General features: G+C 34.1%; 1 protein-coding gene across 8 annotated transcripts in view; it reads left to right on the forward strand.

Moving 5' to 3' along the window:
- LOC145261241 (uncharacterized) overlaps positions 1–24,627 on the forward strand; it is a 576,350-nt gene that overhangs the window by 293,086 nt on the left and 258,637 nt on the right. Inside the window, exon 1 of one of the 8 annotated variants that reach the window (XM_080119618.1) lies at positions 2,033–2,800. The exons of 6 other annotated variants lie outside the window; for them this stretch is intronic. In XM_080119618.1, the coding sequence (XP_079975744.1) occupies positions 2,755–2,800 (46 nt within the window). In that variant the 5' untranslated portion in view covers positions 2,033–2,754. Of the gene's footprint in view, positions 1–2,032; positions 2,801–24,627 lie in introns of those variants that run through there. One more of the 8 variants, XM_080119622.1, reaches the window with a different exon arrangement.

The following is a 24,627-nucleotide window of genomic DNA, read 5'->3' on the forward strand; positions in this document are numbered from 1 at the left end:
TAAAAGCAAATTATCTGTTGAATAGGAGCAAGGTGTAGTATCGGTTCTGTTGCTACACTTCATCTCCTGTCCTTGATCCATCCTTTTTGACTGGGGCAATTGTTTATTTTTGTTTTGATTCAGCGTGTTCTTTGTTGGCGAAGCTACATCTTCCCTACATTAAAAACCGATCTTGTGTATAACTCTGCCCTCGTGGGGAGGCAAGTAACAAGGAACAAAATGTATCTGTTTTGATATTACACTTGATCATCCTTTATCTCTGGTCACAATCAACTAACAAATCCTTTTAGACTGAGGCAATTTAAATTTTATCTCAGTCCAGCAGCGTGCCCGTTTTAGGGGGAGCTGGATTTTCTTCCATTCAAAATCCACCTTGTGTTTAACTCTGAACTCGTGTATGTGGGAGGGAGGGGGTAAATACACATTAGCTTGTCAGTAAGAAATAATTAGAAAAAATATTCGACTACTTAAATTGTTTTTTGTTGTAACATTTGGACGTATAAGGTACCCTAACCCCCCTCTCTCTCTCTCTCTCTCTCTCTCTCTCTCTCTCTCTCTCTCTCTCTCTCTCTCTGCCTGACATACGTCATCATGTGTGTTATATCTTGATATCATTATTATTCTCTAATTTATACTATACCTCTACGTCAGATACTTTGTTCGTACTACACAGCACGCAGTGCCTCTCGATGTCGTCATGAACGTGGTTCGTTTTTGTCGTGAGACATGAAGGTGAAATTACAATACATCGGATTTTTCTTTACATAAGTGGATGATATCGTTAAGAAATAAGGCAGTCATGTCCTGTAATTTTAGTTTTTATATATATAACGACATATGATATCCTTTTCTTTAGTCGATATGGTCCTTAGCTCTTCTCCCTCCCCTCTTTCGCGCGCTTGCGTTTTGTTTATTTTAACGCCAACGGCATATCGACCCCTTTTTAATTATTTGACGCAAAAAGCATGATAGTATTTAATCACAATTCGTTGTATACAATTAATTGAAGACGCGTTGTTATTTTAAAAATAGAAAAGAAATTGCGTGTTTATACGTATTTATGCGTTTCTTATTGGATCTGAGTTCATTTGATGTAATTAACAACTTTAATGGTTGATTTGTCTATTAAATAGCAAATCAATCTATTTTGGAAGCATCATTTAATGGAAATGCATAACAATAATATTTTACGCCTGTTTGAACACATGCGCGTTTTAGCATTACTTTTTCGTTTTATTCATGTTTGAATGTTTGCAAATAACAAACGAACACAGTGTAGTATCTGTTCTGATGCTACAGTTAGTCTAGTCTATACTTGGTCAGTGGAGAGGTTGGGACGATTTTAATTTTCTTTCAAATCCAGGGTGTCCTTTTGGGGGAGAGCTGGATTCCTCCCACCCCCACCCCCACATAAAAACGACCTTGTGTCTAACTTTGTCCACCCAGCAGCTTGTAAATTTCGTACTCCCATGAAACTTCAGTCTTCGGAGGAAGCTGCAGAGGCCCTCCTGCCTGCACTGCATAGGGTAAGCAGTGACAGCACAGTAGTACCCCGGCAGCAGTATTAGTGTGTAAATATTACCGTGATTGATTGGATTTGAACTTTGTATTATTATTGTAAACTGTTTCGTAGTCTGTCACGACATCCATTGGGTTGTTTTACGCACCCATCGTCTGACGTTTGGTAGCAGTTCTCTGGCTGATTATTATTTTTATTATTATTATTCTCTCTCACACCTGTCCCAACCACCCGGTCAGATTACAAGAAGAGACCTTTTTCTCTTCTTAGACGCGCGATCTCCACACAGGTGACCTTATTTACATTTGGACCCTTGTTGATTTACTTATTTATTTGACACTAGAATGACTTTGTTTTCTTTGCGTATTTCCCATTCATACATTTGGATTAAACAACAAAAACAACTCGACTAGCCAACCCGGTTGGCAGGAGGAAATCTACCCGGCCAGATGGTCTTCCGTGTGGATGAAACACAACTTTAAACTAAAAAAAAAAAAAAAAAAAAAAAGTCCCTTTTTTTTTTTTTTTTTTTTTTTTTTAGTTTAACTTTCTGTTATTTAACATACTTTACTATAATGACCGGAAAGAGATAGGTTTATTTATCAAATTATATTCTTAAATACCCCCCCACCCTTTAGAAACAACTAAATTTAAGCTAAATCTGATATTTTAAAGTTGTAATTAAGTCTGGACTTTATAGTACTTTCTTTTTTATTATTATTATTATTTTAAACTAACATTAAATCAGTTACTTCTACGGGCTTATTATATAAGGCCCGGGACAAAAGGGAGGGATTGTATATTTATTTCCTAAATAATTAATATTTCATTAAACGACGAAAAAAATGAGAAAAGTTTTTTTTTTCTTTTAAGTGCTTTTAATTAACAAACTTAAGCGTTAATAATCTGAACTTTATAATTTGACTTTACTTATAAACATCGACTTTTTTCTAAATTAATATTAATTAATTGATGATAGATTACTCCTTCCCCTCCCTCTCCCGGAATGTATAAAAATGCAATAAGATGTTTTTTTGGATCGAACGTAATTTTTAGTGTCATTTTTTTTTTCTTAAATCGAGCCATAAGTGTTTAATTGCTTTTATTTAGAAAAACAAACTAAAGGAAGGAAAAAAGGATATCGTATTTAAATTTTACAAATGTCGATTTTACATCGTGGCAATTTAAGTTTAGCGTCTTAGATTATTTTCTATTCATTTCCACACAAAAAAAACATGAAGAGGAAGTCTTTCGCCAACTCAAACCATCCTTTACTTTTGTGTAAGTCCACATTTTTTTCTTTAACTTTGTTCGTTTCTTCTTTCTTTTTTTTACGTGTTCATTGCTTTCTTTATTTCTCTTAAACTGAAAATATCTGCAAATTATTTAAAGAAAAAAAAAGATACATTTAAATTGTTTTGAACTTTTATTTTTGGTTAAAAAAAAAACGCTGTATATAATGGCGCGATCGAAAATACTGGTTTTCTTTTGTTTTTAGGATCACAAAACCAACCATATTGTTTTCATATCATTTTTTTGTATTATTTTTAGCTGCTATTCTAATCTTGGTTCTTTCTTGTTAGATTCACAACGTTTCGGCCGATGTAATCGCCAACCTTCGTAAGGTGCGCCTTTTCGAATTTGGGGAATCTTTTAGTGAACTCGGAACCTGTACAGAATTTCGGGTGCTTATTTAGAATTAAACCTATTTTCAAAACAAAAATCTTTGATGTACGTACCGGTCACGGAACGAAGACGTCATACTCCAAAAGTCACGTAAATTGATCAAGTATTTTTCTCTTTTTTTTTTTACCAAAGAAAATCAAATTTTATAACTAGGCGAAACGTTGTTTTGATCCGCCATGTTTTATAAGTAATGGAGAAATAACTCCATTCGAACTATCGAAATCGAAACCAGACGTGTAATGGCTAGAATTTCCTATTAAAATCGCTGAAACTTGTAAAATAAAAATGACTTTCTGTATATTAAAAAAAACAAAACTGCTTGATTAATTCACTTGATTTTTTAAATATGGCATTTTTGTTCCGTGACGATTTTTCTACAGTTTATATTTTTAAAATTATTTTCTTTCTAAATAAACATCAATTTTCGAACTGAACACTTGATTTATTCACATAGAGCCATGACGTAATGTTTAATTGCGTTGGTTAACAATCCAAAGTGAACGTCTTTTGGGGGTTGGAGGTTCAATACGTACTACAGGTAATAAGTAAAAATAAAATAAATTGATGAACAAGAAAAATCCAGCCCCTTGGATAAAATAAGAGCTCAGTTCGAAATTCAGTCCCCATTCTGGCTCCAAAGTTCGAAACCCTACCTGAAAAAGGTCGGAGGTTAATTCGATCGAAGCGTTATGAATATATAACACTCAGCATGAGAATAGCCGTCCAAACAATCCAATTTATCAATCTTCACTATAAGAATTTTGGAACAAAAATCATATTTGAGAAATGCTTTTCATTTGCCAGTTTAAAGGCTTCAAAATCACTTTCGAATCGCGTATGATCACGTAGAACCGTGTGACAGTCATTAAAATAAATATAAGGCAAGGATTGTTGAACATCTCGTAGTTGACTTTGAGCCTTTAAACTGCCGAATTGAAAATAATTTATTACTAAAATGAAGCTTGACTGACAAATGTCTATTACGGTTCATTTGGGCGCTTGTACATTTTAACATTTGTTTTCATTTTGGTAGAGTTCCGTCCGTGGAAAGGGAAGAGTTAACAAATCCCCCTCCCCATGTTAATAATGACTTTCTAAATTTGAACGGGGATGTTAAAATGCACAAGTGCTTTCATTTGTCCTCCTCGCCAAAGGGAAATATTTTTAGATTGCGACATTTTTTTTTTTTTTACATTGAAACCAGATTTTCACATGATTGCATTTGATTTTTTTTTTTTTAAATTCAAAACAATCCGTTATTTTTATTTATTTTTTGTGTGCAATGTTATTGTTTCCATCTTTTAACCTTTGACTGGATTTTTAATTATTTGCATATGCGGTCAAAGTTAGACACAGTCATTTTTAATGAGGGGCTGGCTGGGGGGAGGGGTATCTATTTACCCCTTCATCCCACCTGAGTCTGGATTCGGGGGCAAAAATTTAAATTGTGTCAAAGGACAGAATAAATACTACTCAAATATTGTTAAAACGGATAAGGATTAATTTATAATATTCCTTTATTCTGACGTTCATTTTATTCTTCTTTATTTAAATAATTTCACTTTAAAAATTTAATAGAAGATGGTGATCGCTGATATAGAATGTGAAATCTTTTTTTTTTTTTAACTATTCCCGGGCAACGCTGTTAGTGTTGTGCTGCTGTGTAGAAAGTTAATATTATCCTTTGTTTTTGTTTTTTTGTTGTTTTTTTTTTTAATTTTGGAGATTAGTAAACCTAATAAACTAATCTACAACTTAATTTTGAAAAAAATACATTATGAAAATAAATTTACATAACGTCTAGAATATTTATTTATTTTGATTTACGACGGGTGTGCGTCCGAAAAATAATGAGCTTTTAAAGCTCAAGTCAATCATAAAACTTGACGTTAACATTTGACGTAATTCTATTTTTAAATTTAAGCAAAACCTGTTTTCTAACTGCCATTTTAAAGGCTTTAAAATCACTTTAAAGTAACGGTCTCTCTCTCTCTCTCTCTCTCTCTCTCTCTCTCTCTCTCTCTCTCTCTCTGAAGTTTAATTGCCAATTAAGCTAAACAGAGGCGTCTGTGTTTCACTCTCATGGTTTACCTGACGATTCTCTACATGGATGAAACGGGGATTCTTCTGTGTAGTATGTCATATAGTGTCATAACTTTTTACATAGCTCTACTCGCATAAGCACTGGTAAAATAAGTATTAGACACATTCTCTTATTGTGTGCGCGCACGCGTGTATAGTCGTCCAAAAAGAGAAGTGATTTCTGGCTTAACAAAAATGTTTAATACAAAAGTTTAGCATTATAGTACATTTGTGCTTTTCAAAGAAACTATAAATTTTCGAACGGACGCCCCCCCCCCTATCATATTTAAGAACCGATAATGTAGAAAATAAATGATGATAATAATAATGTGCTTGTCCAGAATTCAAACTAATTAGAAAAACAAAAATACAGAAAAGATGCGCGTACCCGTAATCGAACCAAAATGTCATATTCCAAAAATCATATAAATTGATCAAGTAGTAGTTTTGTTGTTGTTGTTTTTTTATTAACTAAAAAAGAAGTCCAATTTTACGGGTAAGCGAAACTTTGTTTCAGCCATGTTGTTTAAAATAAAGAAAGACAACTCAATTCGAACTACAGAGATTAAAATCAGTTTTGTAATGCCTACAATTTATTATTAAAATTCGCTAAAAATCGTAAAGAAATGAGATTTTCTATATAGTAAAAACATCTTCATTCCGTGATGGATGGGTACGTAAATACATCATAAAGATCTGTCCTTTATAATTTTTATAATAATGATAATTAAAGTAATAAAAAAAAACTACGGAGATAAAGAAAGTTAAGTAAAAATGTTTAACTTTCTAAATTTGCAAGCTGTCAAACGCGGCTAGACAATTTGTTGTCTGAGTGAGTGAGATGTGTGGAAATTTTTCAGAAACCGCCAGTACGGATGGCTACTCGTCGCATTTGTCTACTGTATAGTGGCTCTTCGAAAAAAATATCTGAAGCTCTTTTTGTTGTTTGTGTAGATTAAGTATGTTTGAGTTTGACACCAACACATTTCAGGTGTAAGCAATGATTACGTACTTACGTATCATGTCGAAATTAGTATAAATTCCAAAAATTACGAAAAACGGTCCCGTAGAAGATGTGCTAGGTTTATTTTACCAAATATATATCTCAACAATTATATTCTGACAAAATGGTACCTAAAATCAATCTAAGACAAGAGAGATAAGTCAGTTTGTTATACTGAATTGGTAGCACAACTCTTCCACATTAAAACATACGAAAAAACTGAATGATTCGATAAGTTCTATTTTTACTTGTAATTTTTCTACTGGATCATTTTTCGTAAATTTTAAAATTTATTCTAATTTCGACATCGCACTAAGTACGTTATGTTTTCACCTGAAATGCGTTTGTGAAAACATCACTAATCAACACAAGTCATCAAGTTGTCAAGTAAGAAAAAGAAATGTTGCTTGTTAAGATACAGTCGACAGATTGATTTTTTTTAATGTTTTAAAATAAAATAAATAAATAATACGAACTTCATCGTCGTGCCGAAAATAGTAATATATCCATCGAGTAGAACAACTGCTGTTGAGTTTATAGTAAAAAAAAAAATCCATCGCTATGGTCTTAAAAAAGTCCGCCATTAAAGTGCCAAAAAGAGAGGGAGAAGTATGTCCCCTGTATTCGCAATCTTAAAGGTCTTTACATCGAGGGAAAGTGCAATTTTCCGTAAAAATTATTTGGTAAATTTTTGACGACTTTAATAGGTTTTCGACTATGCTGAATACGAAAATCACATTTAATTTTTGCAGGAACAAGTAGTTATCGAGATGTTAAAGTTGTATTATGCACTGTAATTCTGTATTGGCCATGTTTTTACACGCGTGCGCGATAAACAAGTCTACTTCGTAGTAGAAATAGACTTGTTTATCGCCCATAAAAACATGGTTGCTAGAGAATTACAGTGCATAATACAGGTTTTTATACCTCAATAACTACTTGTCTCTGCGACAGTTAAATGTGCTTTTCATATTCAGCATAGTCAAAAACCTTTAAAAGTCATGATATTTTTTTACGACCTGCCCCAGCGTAGTATCTTAACCACCCCATGTTAAGAACCGCTTTCGGAATACCCCCTTCAACCTCCCCATGTTAAGAACGGCTTTCGAGGTTGGGGATGTTTATTCCGAAAGCTGTTCTTAACATGGGGAGGTTGGGGGGGTGTTTATAATACGCTGAGACACGTCGTAAAAATTACTGTCGTCATTTCAAAGAAAATTGTGGAGGTGGTGGCTGGTGGACCTCGACCTAATGTAAAAAAATACCATTACGAAACTATAAATAATTTTCTACTGGATGAATTTTCGTAATTTTGGATACGTTACTATTTTCGGCATGACAATTAAGTACTATTGTTGTTGCTGTTGTTTAAAACGACATTTTTTTATCTTAACAAGCCCCAAAAAGAAAGTATGGCTTTAATTAAAGTTTGAAAGAATGTCAAATGTTATCATTCATTTGTGCAATTAACATCTTTTTGCACGCGCACCTGTCCTGTTAAAGACCCCATCCTTTTTATTCTATCTGGACAAAATATTCATTGTAATTAACTTTACCTGTTGATTTTATTATACAACTACGGACGATATTTCCGTTGCCCCAAACTCATTCATAGGAAATCTGTAGTAGTCACTAAATATTTCGTTGTCGGCTTACATCACTTCTATTTCAACTCGTCAACGTTTTTTTCTTTTTTTTTTTTATCATAATCAATCTAGGTTAACTTATTAACGATAGTAATTCACTTTATTTTAATAGTTTATTAAATTAATCCTGTCTTTAATATTGTTTATGGGTTTTATCCATTTTATTTTTATTCTTTTTGACTAATCTTCGATCTTATAACAGGTGTGTATTTGGATTCGTTTAAACCATAATAACGGATTTTTTTTTTCAACCTTTAAACTTTAATTCAAGCTACACTAGAAATTATTTAGTTAATTCTAGAGATTTTGTGTTTATAGAGCCAAAACTCTATTGGTTATTATATTGTACCCGGTCCCCTCTCCGATGTGGTCCATCAATCATTACATACGCTTAAATATATTTTAATTCATTCAGATTTTGTATTTTATTTGAGCGAATTTTCCAATTAATTGTACCCAATATATAGTAATGATTTTCAAAAAAAAAAAAAAAAAAAAAAAAACTTCAAAATCACTTGGTTTCCGAACGGTCATTTTTTTTTTTTTCTGTATTCTTTTCTAGATCAGTGTCGCTTCCGAGAACTGTTGGTTTGGTTCTCTTATTGTTATTTATATTGTTAGGCCTTGAGGCGAAAAAAAAAAAAGACTTTAACCTTAGTGTCTAGACGGCCGTCGGCAATGTGTCTGTCAGCAGGGGTCAAATGTCTCACACGAGATATGTGGGAAATGAGATAATGAAAAGCTTTCATCGATTGAAATATGCGTGGGCAAGAAGTGTCTATCTTTAGAGGTGAGTTTTGACGCGACGCGCAATCAGTGCGCGAGGCAGCCAACACCGGAGGGAGAAGACTCTATATAGTGGCTGTATTTTTTTTTTTTTTATTTCTTAATTTTATTCCAGCTGGGGATGGGGTATCCTACCAGATGCTAGACATCCATCAGCTATCTCATACATTCCAACCGAGAGATCGTTTTAAAATTTTAATCGTGTTCTAAGTGCAATTGTTTGTATCTCTCGTGCAGTCACTCATGCAGTCATGCACTTAGTATATTTGCCAGGTATTTTTTTTTAAATTCTTTTTCATCGGTCTGGTTGCTTCTATAATTACTGGAGCGATAGAGATCTTCCTAAAATTCCGGTTTCTTTTCATGTCAAACATAAAATCTTGGTATTTCGTTATATTTTCATTTTCACCTCTGTTTAACCCAGCATAATTGGGGGCACTAACTTATGTGTGTGTTAAAATAATTTTTGTGGCCTATCTGCATTAAAAATAAAAAAAATATTAAGTTACAAGACTTTTAAATCAGCGTAACTAGCAGTTTTTAGCAAAGTAATCATCTTTGCTATATTTTTCCATGGAAATCGCACCAGACAAGTCATTCGATGTAAAGAGCTAAAAAATAATTCAAGAAAAAAAAAAAAAAAAAAAAATTATATCCACCGATAAGTGTTAGATGAATAGATTCTGAATCAACAGCAGTTTTTCTTCTTTTGTCAGAACTATCGCTCATGAAATGTGTGAACTAAATGATTAAATAAGGGAAACGAGAATTACGAGGTTGCTGCAAGTAAACCTAAAATTCATCTTTTTTTTAACGCTAAAAGGCCACAAACAATTAAATAAAGCAAAAAAAAAATAATAATAAAATAGTTTTGGGGCTAATTTCTCAACTATCCTTTGAAATAATTTATGTCACTAATAATCATGATTACCGATTTTATTGAATGCGAGTTACTTGCTGTGTTCATTATGTATGTATATGTATATAGATTTGAGGACCGTTCCAAATTAGATCAACTTTATTTGATCATACAATCAAAAAGAAAAAAATTTTAGACCATGGTAATTCGAAGTTTGTCATCAGAAGAGAAGAGCAAGGTACAATTTTCTTTTCTTTTTTTTAAATTATATAAACTTACTCTTCTCTTCTCACAAGAAGCATCAAGTTTCAAAATACCACCATCTAAAGAGTTTTTCATTATTGATTGGAGAATCAGATTAATTTTATTAAACTTAGAGCTGTCATTAATTATTTTGTAATTATTATTAGAGCGAACTTTCTATTGAATATTGTACCCAATAATAATTTCAAAATGAAAAAAAATTGACTTGAGTGCCATCAGCTAGAATAGAAACCAAAACATTTAGTGCTCAAACCTTAGCTGTTATCATTTGAGCTAGTGACAGATGGATGAAAAAAACGCTAAAAATCAAGTAACTTGAACGGATAAATGTATATGTGTGCATACGGGGAAGTAACAGTTTTAATAAGCTTATGCCTGATGAGATCACTTCGTCAATTTTGACCTCTTAGCGACTATTTTTACCGGCTAGAAACCACATCAAATTTGTTTCATACATCCAAATTCCCTATATATCAAGTTTCAAGTTTGTAGACCAAAAAATGAGACAGGAGTTGGGTAGAGACTGTTCCACACACACAGACATGGTCAGGTGTGTGTGTATATATATTATACACACACACATACACACAACTGACCATACAGAATAATCACGTTGACAACGATTCTTGTCAAATCATCAAAGTTAAGCAATGTTGATCCTGGCTAGTATCAGATGGGTGATTATTTGAGAATTTTAGTTGTTGTATGTGCTCTCGGCATTGATTTTAGTCGTTCTGAACCTCCACTTGCCACAGGTATTTAACAATGCTGAGAGGTGTGGTTGGAGATTGTGCAACTCTTGCCACGTAGGCATCCTTACAGTGAGTATCCATAGTCTGTCAAGACTGAAGGAAGCTACCATACATATAGTGTGTGTGTGTGTGTGTGTGTGCGCGCGTGCATATGCTAGAATGGTTTCATCCTAAATGCTATGCAATTATGTAAAATATAGAAACTATGCATAAATAGAATTGAGCGTAATAGTTAAATGAAACCAATCCTCCAAAGAAAAAGTTAACCATAAAAAAATGAATGATTAATGAAAGTATGTTGTTCAAATGAATATGCAAATTAAATAGCATTTATGAAGCCACTTGTATATCCATGACTGAGTATATTAAGATTGTTTAAATAATTTTTAAATTAAAAAAGTTTAATATTGTTCAAATAAACTCCGGTAATGTAGTCGACTACTTTTCTCTAATGGGCCCAACATGTATGTAGACATGGTCCCAGAGGAAAATGGTAAGTTCAACAGAACTTTTTTTGGTGAAGCAAATGGGTATTTATTTTGTCATTTCACTTAACCAAAACAGCTGCTTGCTGTCATTACAGGGTATCAGAAAACACATCTCATAAATCACTCGCACAAAGATCAGTTTTACGAAGTATAGTTTTTGGAATGGAGAAAGAAGAGAGGGTAGTTTCTCACGTTCGCCGAACGTAACAAGCTAACTGCCATGTGTCGATTGTTTTTCTCTTTCTTCTTCTAATCTTTTCTTTTTGTTCCCTCCTTCGACTTTCTCTCTCTTTTGATATTAATCCCTATATGCATTGACCTCTGTGATGTAATGCTTACGTCATGCCTCTAAATGCTAACACGATTATATTATAAAAGTAGGCTTTCAATATCAATGTCAGTGAAACAGAAAACTGAACTTTATATATATATATATATATATATATATATATATATATATATACACACACACATACATGTGCTAGACCTTTTCATCCTAAATGCTATGCAATTATTCACAATGTAGAAAATATGCATCGTCCACTAAGAAACCATAACATGAATAAATAATGAAAGTTAGTTTTCCAAAGGATTATGCAAATTTGTTAACCATTATAAAGTCGCTCACATATCCATGACTGAGATTATTTAAAAGTTTGGTTTAATCATTTTCAAATAGAAAAAATAGGCTTTTAATATCAATGTAAGTGCAACAACAAGCTCAACTTTGTGTGTGTGTGTATATATATATATATATATATATATATATATATATATATGGCCTGCTAAGGCCACAGTGTAGGCAACTGAAGCTGGCTTGCCAGGACACTATATATACAAATTTGGGCATATTTTATTGGTTTAAAAATATAAGTTCTTTTTTACCAATTGTCATAAAATGTTAACCAAAGAATAGTATTATAATCCACAAAAAGCCTGAAAATTTTCATGTAGTTTTGCCCCATAGAACCAAAGATGAGTATATCAATATTCAATTTGTCTACCAGTGTGTATATATATAATATATAATGTATATAATCTCACCTTTTTTTGGCAATTTTATTTTATAAGTTCCAAATCTATTGATCAGAATTTAACAAATGAGAGCTCGTTGGAAAGGTAATGACCTAGAGTATACAGTGGGCTACAAAATATCTGATATTTCCCCAAAACCTTTAGCCTTGAGAGGTGACTAAAACTTGCTACTAAATAATCTGAAATAACAAAAAGGGGAGACTTTATTCAAAACGTTTCTTTTTGATGTTCATACATAAAATAAATTTCACAGTGTATAATTGTTTGATACTGGAGATATTCATAATAATACCCTATTTCCAAAAAAAGGGAGATAAAACATGAGAAATATTTGGAATCAAATCTCCTGTTATTTCAGATCATTTGAAATCCTAGCATAGCTTTAGTCTCCCTCCATCAAGGCCAAAGGTTTTGGGGAAATAAGTATTGAGCATTCTGAAAAAATAGTTTTATTTCAGTAGATTAGAACTTATTCAATACACATAGACACACACATATTTTAATTTAAGCAGATTTCATATTTATTATTATAATAAATTCTCTATGGATTATTATATTGTACCTAATATATAATAATGATTTCAAAAAGTAAAAAAAGGGGAAAAAATGACTTGAGTACCTTCGGCTAGAATTGAAACTAAAACATACAACTCTTCAGCCTTATTTCTTAGCCTCTTAGCCACACTCATATGCATATAAATAGTAACCTATAAATGTAGATTTGTGCATGGAAACTGGTTTAATCAATGACTCCTGTCAAGGTTAATTTTTTTTTTTTTTCAATTTTAACCCATCAGCAGAAATTTTCACTGATTAACACCAAATTGAAAGTGTGTTACAGGTCCAAATACTCTATATATCAAATGTTCAGAAAGGAGTTTAGTGGAGACTTTTAGCACACACACTCACACAAAGAAGGTCACTTTTACTAGCAGTTCAGCCCAGCTTTGGTTGGGCCCTATCTACTGTTCATAACTTTTATGTGCATATATATATATATATATATATATATATATATAATATTAAAAAGTTTGATTCATGTCAAGGTAACCTACATATAAAATTTCAAGTATTTAGACCCAAAATTGGGAGAGGAGTTTGGTAGAATTTGCAAAGGTCAACTCTTTCAACTTTGACCTCTTGGCAGTCAGATTTTCGCCCAACAACTGATTAAAAAGCTTGCTGTATGTCTGAATACCCTTCATGTAAAATTTCAAATGTTTAGACCCAAAATTGGCTGAATAGTTTGCTAGAGACCGCAAAGGTAAAATCTTTTGAACTTTGATCCCTTGGTAGTCAAATTTTCGGCCAAAAACCAATTAAAAAGCTTGGCCTATGTCTGAATACACTTTATGAAAAATTTCAAATGTTTAGACCAAAAATTGGCTGAGAGGTCAAATTTTTTTTAACTTTGACCCCAATTTTAACCACTTAACATTTATTGTTTTGGACTCCAATCAAGTTAAGAAGGAACCTATATCTAAAATTTCAAGTGTTTAGACCCAAAATTGGCGGAGGGGTTTGGTAGAGTTTTCAAAGGTCAAATTGTTGAACTTTAACCCCTTGACAGCCAAATTTCTGGCCGAAAACCGATTAAAAAGATTTTCCCAAATCTCAAGTCTGTAGACTGAAAATTGTCAGAGTAATTTGGTAGGGGAATATACACACACAAACAGACACACACACAGACAATTTCACTTATATATAAATTTTCATGTGCTAGAACATTTTCATCTTAAATTCTACACAATTATGCAGAATGTAGAAACTATGCATAAATAAAATACAACGTAATAATGAAATGAAACCAATCATCTCATAAGAAACCATAAAAAAAATAATTAACGCTTGTTTTTCAAATGAATATGAAAATTAGTTAACCTTCATCTAGTCGCTCACGTATCCATAACTGAGTTTATTTAAGTTCGTTTGAATAATTTTTGAATAGAAAAAGTAGGCTTTTAATATTAATGTCAGAGCGATCCCCCCCCCCAAAATACTCAACTTTATTTCTATCATATAAAAGTCACTTTGTGTGTGAGTTCCTTCCTCATAGGTTCCAAAACAGTTGAGCCTATCTTTTGCAAATTTCACACAAAGCTAATTTATATGTCTGGCAGTGTTCTTAGATATGTTTTGCACAGAAATTCATCCAATAAATATCGAAAATATCAGATCTTAAAAATAGCTTTTCTCTCTTATAGATAAAAAAATAATTTTTACTGAGGGAGATAAAAAAAAAATGATTTGCTGAAATTTTATTAAAAAACAAATTAATCACAATCTGTAGATATAGCTTAGTGATAGAGCATTCGACTGTGGATTGAATAATACCTTGTTAAAGCCTGAGTGTACGGCACCATTTTTAATTTTTTCTTATTAATGAATTCAATTTATTGTAAAAGAATAGTTACCATTTAAAATCACTGCAAATCATTTCTTCATTTGCATATTTTAAAATGAAGCATTAATCAGAAGTGACTTTTCCAGAGCATTCATTATCAAGCCCAAATATCAGCTGACGTGATATTGTAAACAGACAGAATTTGATGAACAACATTATCATTATTATTTATTTTTTTGTTTTTTTGCAAATTAGTCCACCAGGCAAATTATTCTTCGTAATATATAAACTAATCAATAGAGGATTGATTCTATAAAAATGCATAGTCAATCTGCATAAATTAAAATATCATATTTAAGTGTATTGCAGGACCCGGCAACACCGGGCTGCCAGCTAGTAGGTATATAGATTAGACACACGCACGTAGGTACACACAGAAAATGATTTTGTCTACTTTATTTCAAGTAATTATTTGGCTGAGTGATCAAAGTGTTCAAGTGCTTAATTTACAATAACCACCTTGTCTCAATTGATATTGAGTTTAACGTTTATTATCATTACATACTAAAACATAGTTTTGTTTTCTTACATGTAAAAGAAAACACTTAAGTCTGAGGAGTTGTAGGATTAAGGTTGAAAATTGCTCCTCATTATTGAATAAAAAGTTGACACAAATTGCAAAGAAAGAAATGTTTCAGCTCCACTTAATAATGAGAGATTGTTTGCATTGCATTCTGTCACCATTTCAGGAAATCGCTTATTTTGTCATTACCTGCCGTACTTAACTGACGCAGGAGTTAGACTTTTTGGCACACTCTTAAGAGGCCTTTTTTTTTTTTTTTCAGTTCCTCCATAAGGTCGGATTATAGCTTTTGTGGGAAAATGTTTCAGGGTAGAGGCTCTCTCAGCCTGTTCTTGTAAAAACCAGTCCTGAGTGACCTTTTAAAGTGCACCCATCCCTCATATTTATACTAAAATTGACTTTATGTTCCATGTTGCCCTCCTGGGGAGGAAGATAAATACCACCTGTTCTATTAATCTAGAAAAATATGTTCAGCTGCTAAAACCTGTTTGTTCGTGATGGAGAAGGTGACACTTTGTTTGGATTATTGTTTAAATTTTGAGTGTGATTTGCACAACGTTTCAGCTGATATAACCTCCGACCTTCTTTGAGCGTATTGTATTAAACTCTAAGAATATTTCTGTGAAATTCTGGAATCTTGACAGAATTTCAAACAAAACTCTTTATTTAATCCACGAGTTCTTGTTCCATCAGCCATGACGGTGTTGCGGTCTTAAGTAAATCGCAATTATATTCTTTATATCACCTGCACTTAAGTTGAACTTTCAACCTCCAGGAGAGTGTCACGTAGAACTGAATTTACAAAGTGCTTTATCCATTACGCCACAGGTCCTTGCAGAAATACTACAAATTATCAATCCTCATCTAAAAAATTGAGAAAGATAGTGATGCTTGATGTCATACGGCTTACACATTGTCTGGACAGATGCAGCGGATGACGATGCTCCAATTTGAGAGCTTTGTGTTCTGTGGGATCACTTCTTAGTTACCATTAATCTCAGGTCCGCTCTGATCCTGGAGTGGTAGCTCTCGTCAGGGTTTTAGCCATATGAAATCAGGGAAGGATTTTATGCTGAATACATGAAAGGGAATTGGTTGCACGTGTGCAGAAGCAACATTATCCTCACCCAATGGATTTGTGATTCGGTGCTTCGATACATCCTTCTCTGTCACACACAATCATAAAATGACAGCCTGGTGCTGATTCTACCTAGGTTTTCACCAGAACTCTGTTAGATTGCAGATTTCAGATTGATATCTTTGAGTGCCAGACCTCTCTGATTTTGGTGATGCAGTGAGGAAGCAAAATTCCATAACTGTGACACACTATGATGCTACTGGATATATATACTACAGTAAGGTTTCCACAAGACTGGCAGGAGCTCGGCGGATGGCGGCGATCAAGCTGGCTTTGGTGTTGTGAGAGATCATGTTGGTGATGTTCTCGACGTATGACCAAATCAAGTAGCCCAGCTGGTTCGGGTCTGCCAGTGGCCACCTGATTGCAGCAGGGGATCCCCACACTCTTCAGCACATCCAGGTACACTTTGGTGTTGACTTTCAAGTTGACTTCGAAGATGTGAGGTAGTATGATGTGATCCTCACTTGAAACCACACCAAAGACCATAACTGTGGCTCAAAACTTTTTCATCACCCTGTGCACATCCCTGTTATTCGTGGCAATCCAGCGATGCATTTTGAAGGTGCTGGCAATGGTCCTGTTGTCATAACTTGGATCAATAAAGAGCATGAGTTGTACAGTAGCGCATTTCCGATCTCACTCAGTTAACATTGTGTCACTTTCAGACATGGTAGAAGGCTCCTATTGCTCTTGGGATTTTGTATACAAATAGCCAACTAGTAGATGGTTTGCAACAAAAAAAGAAAACCGGTTTTCATTTAATGAAAATGAAATCATATCATTTTTTTCTAGGGTGATAAATTTATTGTTCCACCCTGTATTTATATATTGGTGTTCAGAATCAGAACTTTTTGGGAGTATTGGAATCTGGAAAAATTTGCATTTATTTTCCAATGCCTAAAACGATTCTTTTCATTTTGTTGTTGTTTAAAACTTAATTTTCCATTGTTGGTACTAATGATAAAATATTATTTCTGGATTTATTGATCGAAATAAGCATAATTAGATTCAGCACACTTTTGCCAACGCAAAACAAGTTTATTTATACCACTAAAGTGAGAATCTTGCATTCTGGTGGTGATGAAATTGCATTTTTTTTTTTTTTTAACATAGGCATCACCACTTATCAAGACCAAGAGGCCACTTGAGGATAAGGGTTAAAGAGTGTACAGTAGAAATTGGACAATATAGTAATTGGTAGTAATGGAAATTCGGTAAATTTGTTAACTTATATGGAAGACAATTCCACAGGCGTGCAGTTCTAAGAAAGAAGTTTTGTTCATGGAATCTACGTTTAGGTTTAGGCACAGATAAAGAGTGGGGGAAATTGTTGATCTGCTAGATGGGTGTTTCTTGCGAAAGTTTGGCGAGGGGGGAGGAACCATAGATTGGAGCTCAGTCGAGCACTTGCCATGAAAATAATAATAAAGCAAACTCACAACATCTCTTAAGGTGTTTTTGATATCGCTCAAGATTTTTAAGCATTTCTCACGCGGAAAATTCTCGATACTTGAAAATGTGATAGTCGGTTGGTGCAAGGACTGGAGAGTATGGCGGATGAGCCAGTTTCATAGTCCAATTCGTTAAGCTTCTGCAGGGTCGGTTTAGCAACAGGCACTCGGGCATTGTTGTGGAGAAAAATTGAGCCTGTTCTGTTGACTAATGCTGAGTGTTGTCAAAGTTTCTGATACATTTCATTCATTTGTTGACAGCGCTTTACTACCATAATGGTTTCTCCTGCATTCAAAAAACTAATAGATAAGACTGGTCACAAACCACCAAACAGCATGACCTACTTTTGGCGCAACTCTGGCTTCAAGAAGTGTTGTGGAGCTTCGTCTGAATCTAACCACTGAACTGAGCATCGGCAGTTATCGGTTATCGTAAAGAATCAACTGTTCATCGCAAGTCACAACAGAAAACAGGTCGTTCTTGTTGTGTAAAAGAAGGGAAGATGACACTTCATAACAACGTTTCTTTTGGTTGTCGTTCAATTCGTGGGGCACCCATTTATCAAGTTTTTTTGTCTTTTCAATTTCTCTCAAATGGTTGGTAATCATCGTATACATTACATCTAATTAAAAAGCAAGTTGTCAAACAGTTGTGTGCGGATTGATTTCGACTAAGACTCTTAATTGATCTTGGCCAACATTTGATGGTCGACAATTAAATTCATCTTCAAGACTCTCATGACTGCCATGAAATTTCTTAAACCACCATTGTGCTGTGCGTTCAGTAGTGGTTCCTGAGCCAAACGTTTTGTTGATATCACGAGCTGTTTCATCAGCTTTTTGGCCTAGCTTGAATTGAAATAAGAAAATTGTATGAATTTGCTTTTTTTCCATCTTGTATTAAACGTTCTAAAAAGAAGAAATAATTGTTTTAAAACGATTGTAATTTAAACGATTAGATGAAGTGAAAAACACCATTTAAAATGATAAATAAAGTAAAGGTATTATAACGAAACCTTATTTGAAAATATATCATTTGAAATCAAAATTAAAAATTCCGCAAGAACCTTCTTGTCAACCTAATATATATATATATATGTATATATATATTATATATATAAAATTTGTGTGTGCGTGATCTGCATTGCACATATGAAATACACATATATTAATTAATCATTAATGTCATACACAGCTGCTGCTGTTTGCATACGATATCAATATGCGTACATTGAATGTATATATAACTAGAATTAAACAAAACTAACATTCATCCCAAACCATATGAAAGAATTGTTAAAAAAAAAAAAAAAAAAAGAAATAGACGCCAATCCTTTCTAGAAAAGATTTATATGTAAAAGATCTGACAAATAGACAAATATAATTAATATCTCTACTTGTGTATAAAAGACACTTTGTGTGCATGTTAGTTTCCTATGGACTGCAAAATGGCTAGGCTGATTTTTGAAATTTCACGCAAATGTACTTCTTGTGTCTGAGTGTTCTCAGATAGGTTATGTATTGGAATGCCTCCGATAAGTATCGGTAATAAAAAATTCCGATTAAAAAATGAACAGTTCGGTTTTCACCAAAACATCACAAGTGTGTTTAAGGAGCTTTATCATTGCACAAACAGGATAACCTGGCATATAAAATCAATAGTAGGTTCTTTGATAAGACTGAGGCGCGTTTGGAATGAATCTTTCTGTTCAGAGCACAATTCAATGATGATACTTGATATTTATATTTTAAACATTAATTCAATCTGTTATATATAAAAAACTTTTTATAAAATCAACAGTAGATTCTCTACAGTGCAATATAGATTACAATTGTGAACTAAGCCACTGTGGAAAGGCATGTGAAGCTTCCTCTTGGTTCATTGCTGGGTTTTGGGTGAAGGAATTAATGTTTTGGGCCAGTTTTTCTATATTTGTTGTCCGAAGAGTTGAACTATGAAATGATACCGATCTTGTGAAAAACAGTCATCTGCCGAAAGTTTTTGCAAGACATACGAACACACACACATTTTGCCTTTTATATATATATAGACTAGCAGGGGGGGGTGCCCGGATGTTTGTAGGTGATTTAAAAAGAAAAAAAAAAGTGGAAGAGCAATTGCCCTAGAAAGGAAACCTTTGTCGAGAGATTCACTAATCCTATGAAATATAACCGTTAGCACATCTGCTGTAGATCTAGCAGAACGGAGACCATATTTTTTTTTTTTTTACATGGGGGGTCACCACTTATCAAGGCCCGGAGGCCACTCAGAGATGAGGGTTATTGCGTGTACAGTAATTAATGAGATAGTATTGTAGTAATCATTAGTATTGGAGATTTGATAGAGTGTCTTACTTAAGGAGGCGGTTTGTCAGGAATTTGTTTATGTTGGATTTGAAGACATCCAAGTTGTAGTCAGGTGGGAAACAGGCGAACGGAAGAGAGTTCCACAGTCGTGCACTTCTGAGAAAGAAGCTCAGCTCATGGAATCTATGTCTGGATTTGGGCACAGATAAAGAGTGGGGAAAATTATTGACAGTAATTTCAGCCAGACGGGTGTTTCTCGTGAAAGATTGGCAAGGGGGGACAAGAGATGAGCACTTGCCATGGAAATAACGATAAAACAAAGACAAGCTCATAACATCTCTTTTGTGGGAGACAGGCTGCAGGGAAGAGAAAAGGGCATCGTCCACTAAGCTACGAAGTCTATTTTGTACTCTGTCAAGGCAGGATAGGCTGTTTTTTATCAGCTCCTGCCCAGATGTGGCAACAGTATTCCATCCTTGGACGTACTTGGCTTTTATGCAGATAGAGAATTGCATCAGTAGTGAGATATCTTCTGAAGCGGTAGATGGATCCCACCATTTTCCCAGTGTCCTTGGCAACAGACCTGATGTACGTGTTCCATTTTAGGTCAGGAGTAAAGGTCAAACCCAGAAGCTTGTCAAAACATGGAGCTTCTCCAAGACGAGAGCCATCCATTTCAATTGATGCCAGATGAGGATCAAAGCGTTGCTGATGTAAAGATAGAAGCTTGGTTTTGGGTGCATTAAATGTGACTAGCCACCTCTTCCCCCACTGTACCACGCGCTCAAGATCAGAGGAGAGAGAATTAGAGAGAACTTTGTCATTTAAGGCCTTTGATGTGTTGCCATAGATGGTCGTGTCATCAGCATAGATGTCAACAAATGATTTAAGTATGTGTTTTGGGAGATCATTAATGTAGATCAGGAAGAGAGTTAGGCCCAGGATGGACCCCTGGGGGACTCCAGCATTAATACTGTGAGCCTCTGATTTCTGCCTATCAACGACTACTCTTATGAGCCTATCAGAGAGGAATGATTTAATGATTGAGAAAATATTTCCAGTGATACCGTAGCTGGAAATCTTGTGAAGTAGGCCCTTATGCCATACCTTATCGAAAGCCTTCGATATGCCAAGAGCAATTGCCCTGGAAAGGAAGCCTTTGTCGAGAGATTCATTAATTTTATGAGATATAACCATTAGCACATCTGCTGTAGATCTTGCAGAACGGAAACCATATTGCATGTCACCAAGAAGGTTATTTCTGCTGAGGTGGTTGACTACTTCTCTATCTAATATGGATTTCAGCAACTTACTCATGACACAAGAAACTTATTGGTCTGTACTGAGAGGGAGATGACCTGTCACCTGAATTCTTAAATACAAGACATACTGATGAGATTTTCCAGGGTGTTGGGAAGCAATTCTCCTTAAGACAACACTTAAACAGTTTTGTAAGTATGGGGCAAGTTCTGGTTGAAACTTTTTCAACACTATAATTGGAATGCCGTCAGGGCCAGTTGCTTTACTGGAATCAAGGTTCTTGATTAGTTTGGCGATATCATGCACAAATACTTGTATGTTGCATAGCGTGTTGTCTGTTATAGGAGGAAATTAGCTGCAAAGTTCTTGGCAAATAGTTTGGCTTTGTCTGCTGCTGATGAGATAACCAAGCCTGGTGGGAACCAAGCCGCTGCTCAGCTACTTTGGATTTAACAGACTGAGCATATAATCGTGGCCTTCGTTATAAAGACGGTTTTGATATAATTCTCTTGCATGTTTTGTTACTCTTTTACAGTGGTTGCTGGCAGTCCTGAAAGCAACTTTAGTCTCAGTACATCTATTACGTTGATAGCTATGGAAAAAGTGATTTCTGTGCACGATGGCAGCAGCACATTTTGGGGAGAACCATGGCTGGCTGTGAGGTTTTTGTTGGAATTTTTTGGATGGTATGAATCGCTCTATACCTACAATTAATCATTCCGTCAGGTCTCATACTATAGAGAACACATTCTTTTTAAACATGGAATGCAGAGGTAAATCAGATATAAATGTACTGTAGCTATCCCAGTCAGCCATAGAGTACCGATATACTGTACAGTGGAGAGGTATTTCTGAAGATTTATTACATTTCATTTTTATCTTAACTTCTATAACTGAGTGGTCGGAAGATTCCAGAGGAGACAGAACGGAACATGAACATAGCTCAGGGCAAGGTGTGAGAAGGCTTGCATATTGACCGAAGTATCGGGCACACGGGTGGCTTTGTGAACAATCTGAGTGAGGTCATAAGCAATGGAGAAATCATGACAGACTTTCCCCTCACCATCTGTCTTGTTTGAGTGGGTCAGCCATTCAACATTGTGGATATTGAAGTCACTACAAATGTGAATGTTAGCCGAAGGATGGGCAGACAGGATGTTGTCAATTTTCTCAGATATGCTCTTAAAGATAGTAACTCCGCTGTTGTGGGGGGGGGGGGCGATAGAGGGCAAATATGAATGCGGTGATGTAAGCAAGTGCAACCCGGAAGCACATATGAGGTAAATTAGGGTCTTCTCTGGAGATATCCCTATCACATGGAAAGCCATCTTTAATGTAGGCACATATTCCATGCCAATCTTGGGGGTCAGATTTAGATATTAAGTTAGAGTATCCTTTAATTATGAACTCTTCTAGGGAAGTGGTCGGCCCAATACCAGTTTCGCTTAGGAACAATATGTCTGGTTTTGTCTCCTGCAATTGGGTTTCCACCTCTGGAAGGTTTGAACGTAGACCCCTGATGTTGGAGAAGGAGACATGGTAGTAGGAGTCTACATTGGAGGATGGGGTTCTAGGTTTATTCGTGTATTTTTTCTGGAGATCTTTTATTAACTGCAAGAAGTCCGAGCCAAAAATACCTCGAAGCAATCAAAAAGATTCTACTTTGGTGAAAACTGTGATAGCTTACATCACTGAAGTCATGAGTTTAGGAAAGTTTTATTTTGCATCTGAGGATCTTAAACTAATTGAATTTTACTCAATGTTGCATATTATCTATTGCTGATTGACTATATTTTAAATTTTGTTGAAACATTTTTTTTTTTTTGCTGTGGTGTTTCATCAGTCATAGAAGGTCAAAATTGGTCTCTGTTTTCAAAAAACAATTTAATTTTCATCGATTTCGTAGAATTTTATATTTAATCCAATTAAGTTTTTGTTTGTTTTTATATTTAATAGCATAAAATCTGGGACATGATTAATTTTATTCTGATCAATCGGTGGATCAATCGATTAGTGTGCCTTACTTAAAGACAAAGGGTATGAGTTCGAATCCTAACTGGGGTATAATTAGTTTTTACTAGCAAGGAGATCCAACGTTGTCCAGGATTGAATGAGAATCAACGAATGTTCCACATTTCCAATATTTTTATTGCCATTGAAATCAGTGAAATTGACCATTTTTTAATGGTCCACCGTGGTGCATCAAAAGGAAACTTCACATACCTTCCCACAGTGACTTAGTCCACAATACATTGTAGTCTACATTGCACTGTAGAGAAACTACTGTTGATTTTATATAATTATTCTCATGTAATGGCTTGAATTAAAGTTTGCATTTTGCAAAAGTAAAGTAGATATTTAACCAAACACATTTATTCTTGTACTAGCAAGGCTACATTGACCTTACCCGAGGACATAAAAAATAACTTAATAGATATTAACTAAGTGTGAAGTTTCTCCCTGACCTCTGAAGAAACGTTCCTTTTTTTTTTTTTTTTTTTTTTTTAATTTTTTATTCATTTATTTATTTATTTTTTTTTGTGAAAAAATTAAACTTACAAGGCACTACTAAAAGTACCAAATAAAATTAAAGATATTTCCAAAGTACTACTAAAACTAAATTTCTCCTACCTCTTTCTTTATAGAGGCATGACAATAGTTAAGAAACGATAAATTAAATCTATAGGTAACATTTAAAAAAAAAAAAAAAAACTCATTTCCTGGGCTGTATTAATATGATAACATTAAAAATCGTTTAATTTTCGATAACATTAAATGATATAAATGGTTATTTGACCTTCATAAATGTTTTTTTTTTTTTGTTTTTAGATATTTTTTCGCTTACTTAAAAAGAATATGGCAATTTTGTATGGGTTTGTTATGTATTTTTTAAGTTTTAGCTAAAGATACAAACAAACACCTGCCCTTTATAGATTAGATTAGAGATAGTAGGAAAGATAATGCAAGGTGTGGTACAACAGAATCCTTAGTACATGGATTCGATTTTATTTCATAGCATGTGTCAATCACTCTTGTGTATCACCTGCACCTCCTGAAATGCGGCAACTATCACAGTATTCTTTGTTCTTTTGTTTTATTTATTTTTTAATTCAATAGTGTATCAGGTAACAATATTAACCTTGAAAATCAAACCTTAGTGAAACAGATGGTTAGACTTGTACTAGCATTATACTATATTCACTCATCTGATATATATATATATATATATATATAATCAGGAATGGTAATTAGTAAAAACCTGAAGAAAATACTCAATACTACTGCAGAGCAAATATCTTTTTTTTTTATTACTAAGCAGATAAAACGGTAATACAAAAATAAAACAGATATATATATATATATACTAGCAGAGAAACCTGATGTTGGCGGGGATTATATGAGGATCAACGAGCGTTCCACA

Source organism: Euprymna scolopes, chromosome 37 (genome assembly GCF_053919585.1).
Source record: "Euprymna scolopes isolate OS-2025 chromosome 37, ASM5391958v1, whole genome shotgun sequence".
Taxonomy (NCBI): Eukaryota; Metazoa; Mollusca; class Cephalopoda; order Sepiida; family Sepiolidae; genus Euprymna; species Euprymna scolopes.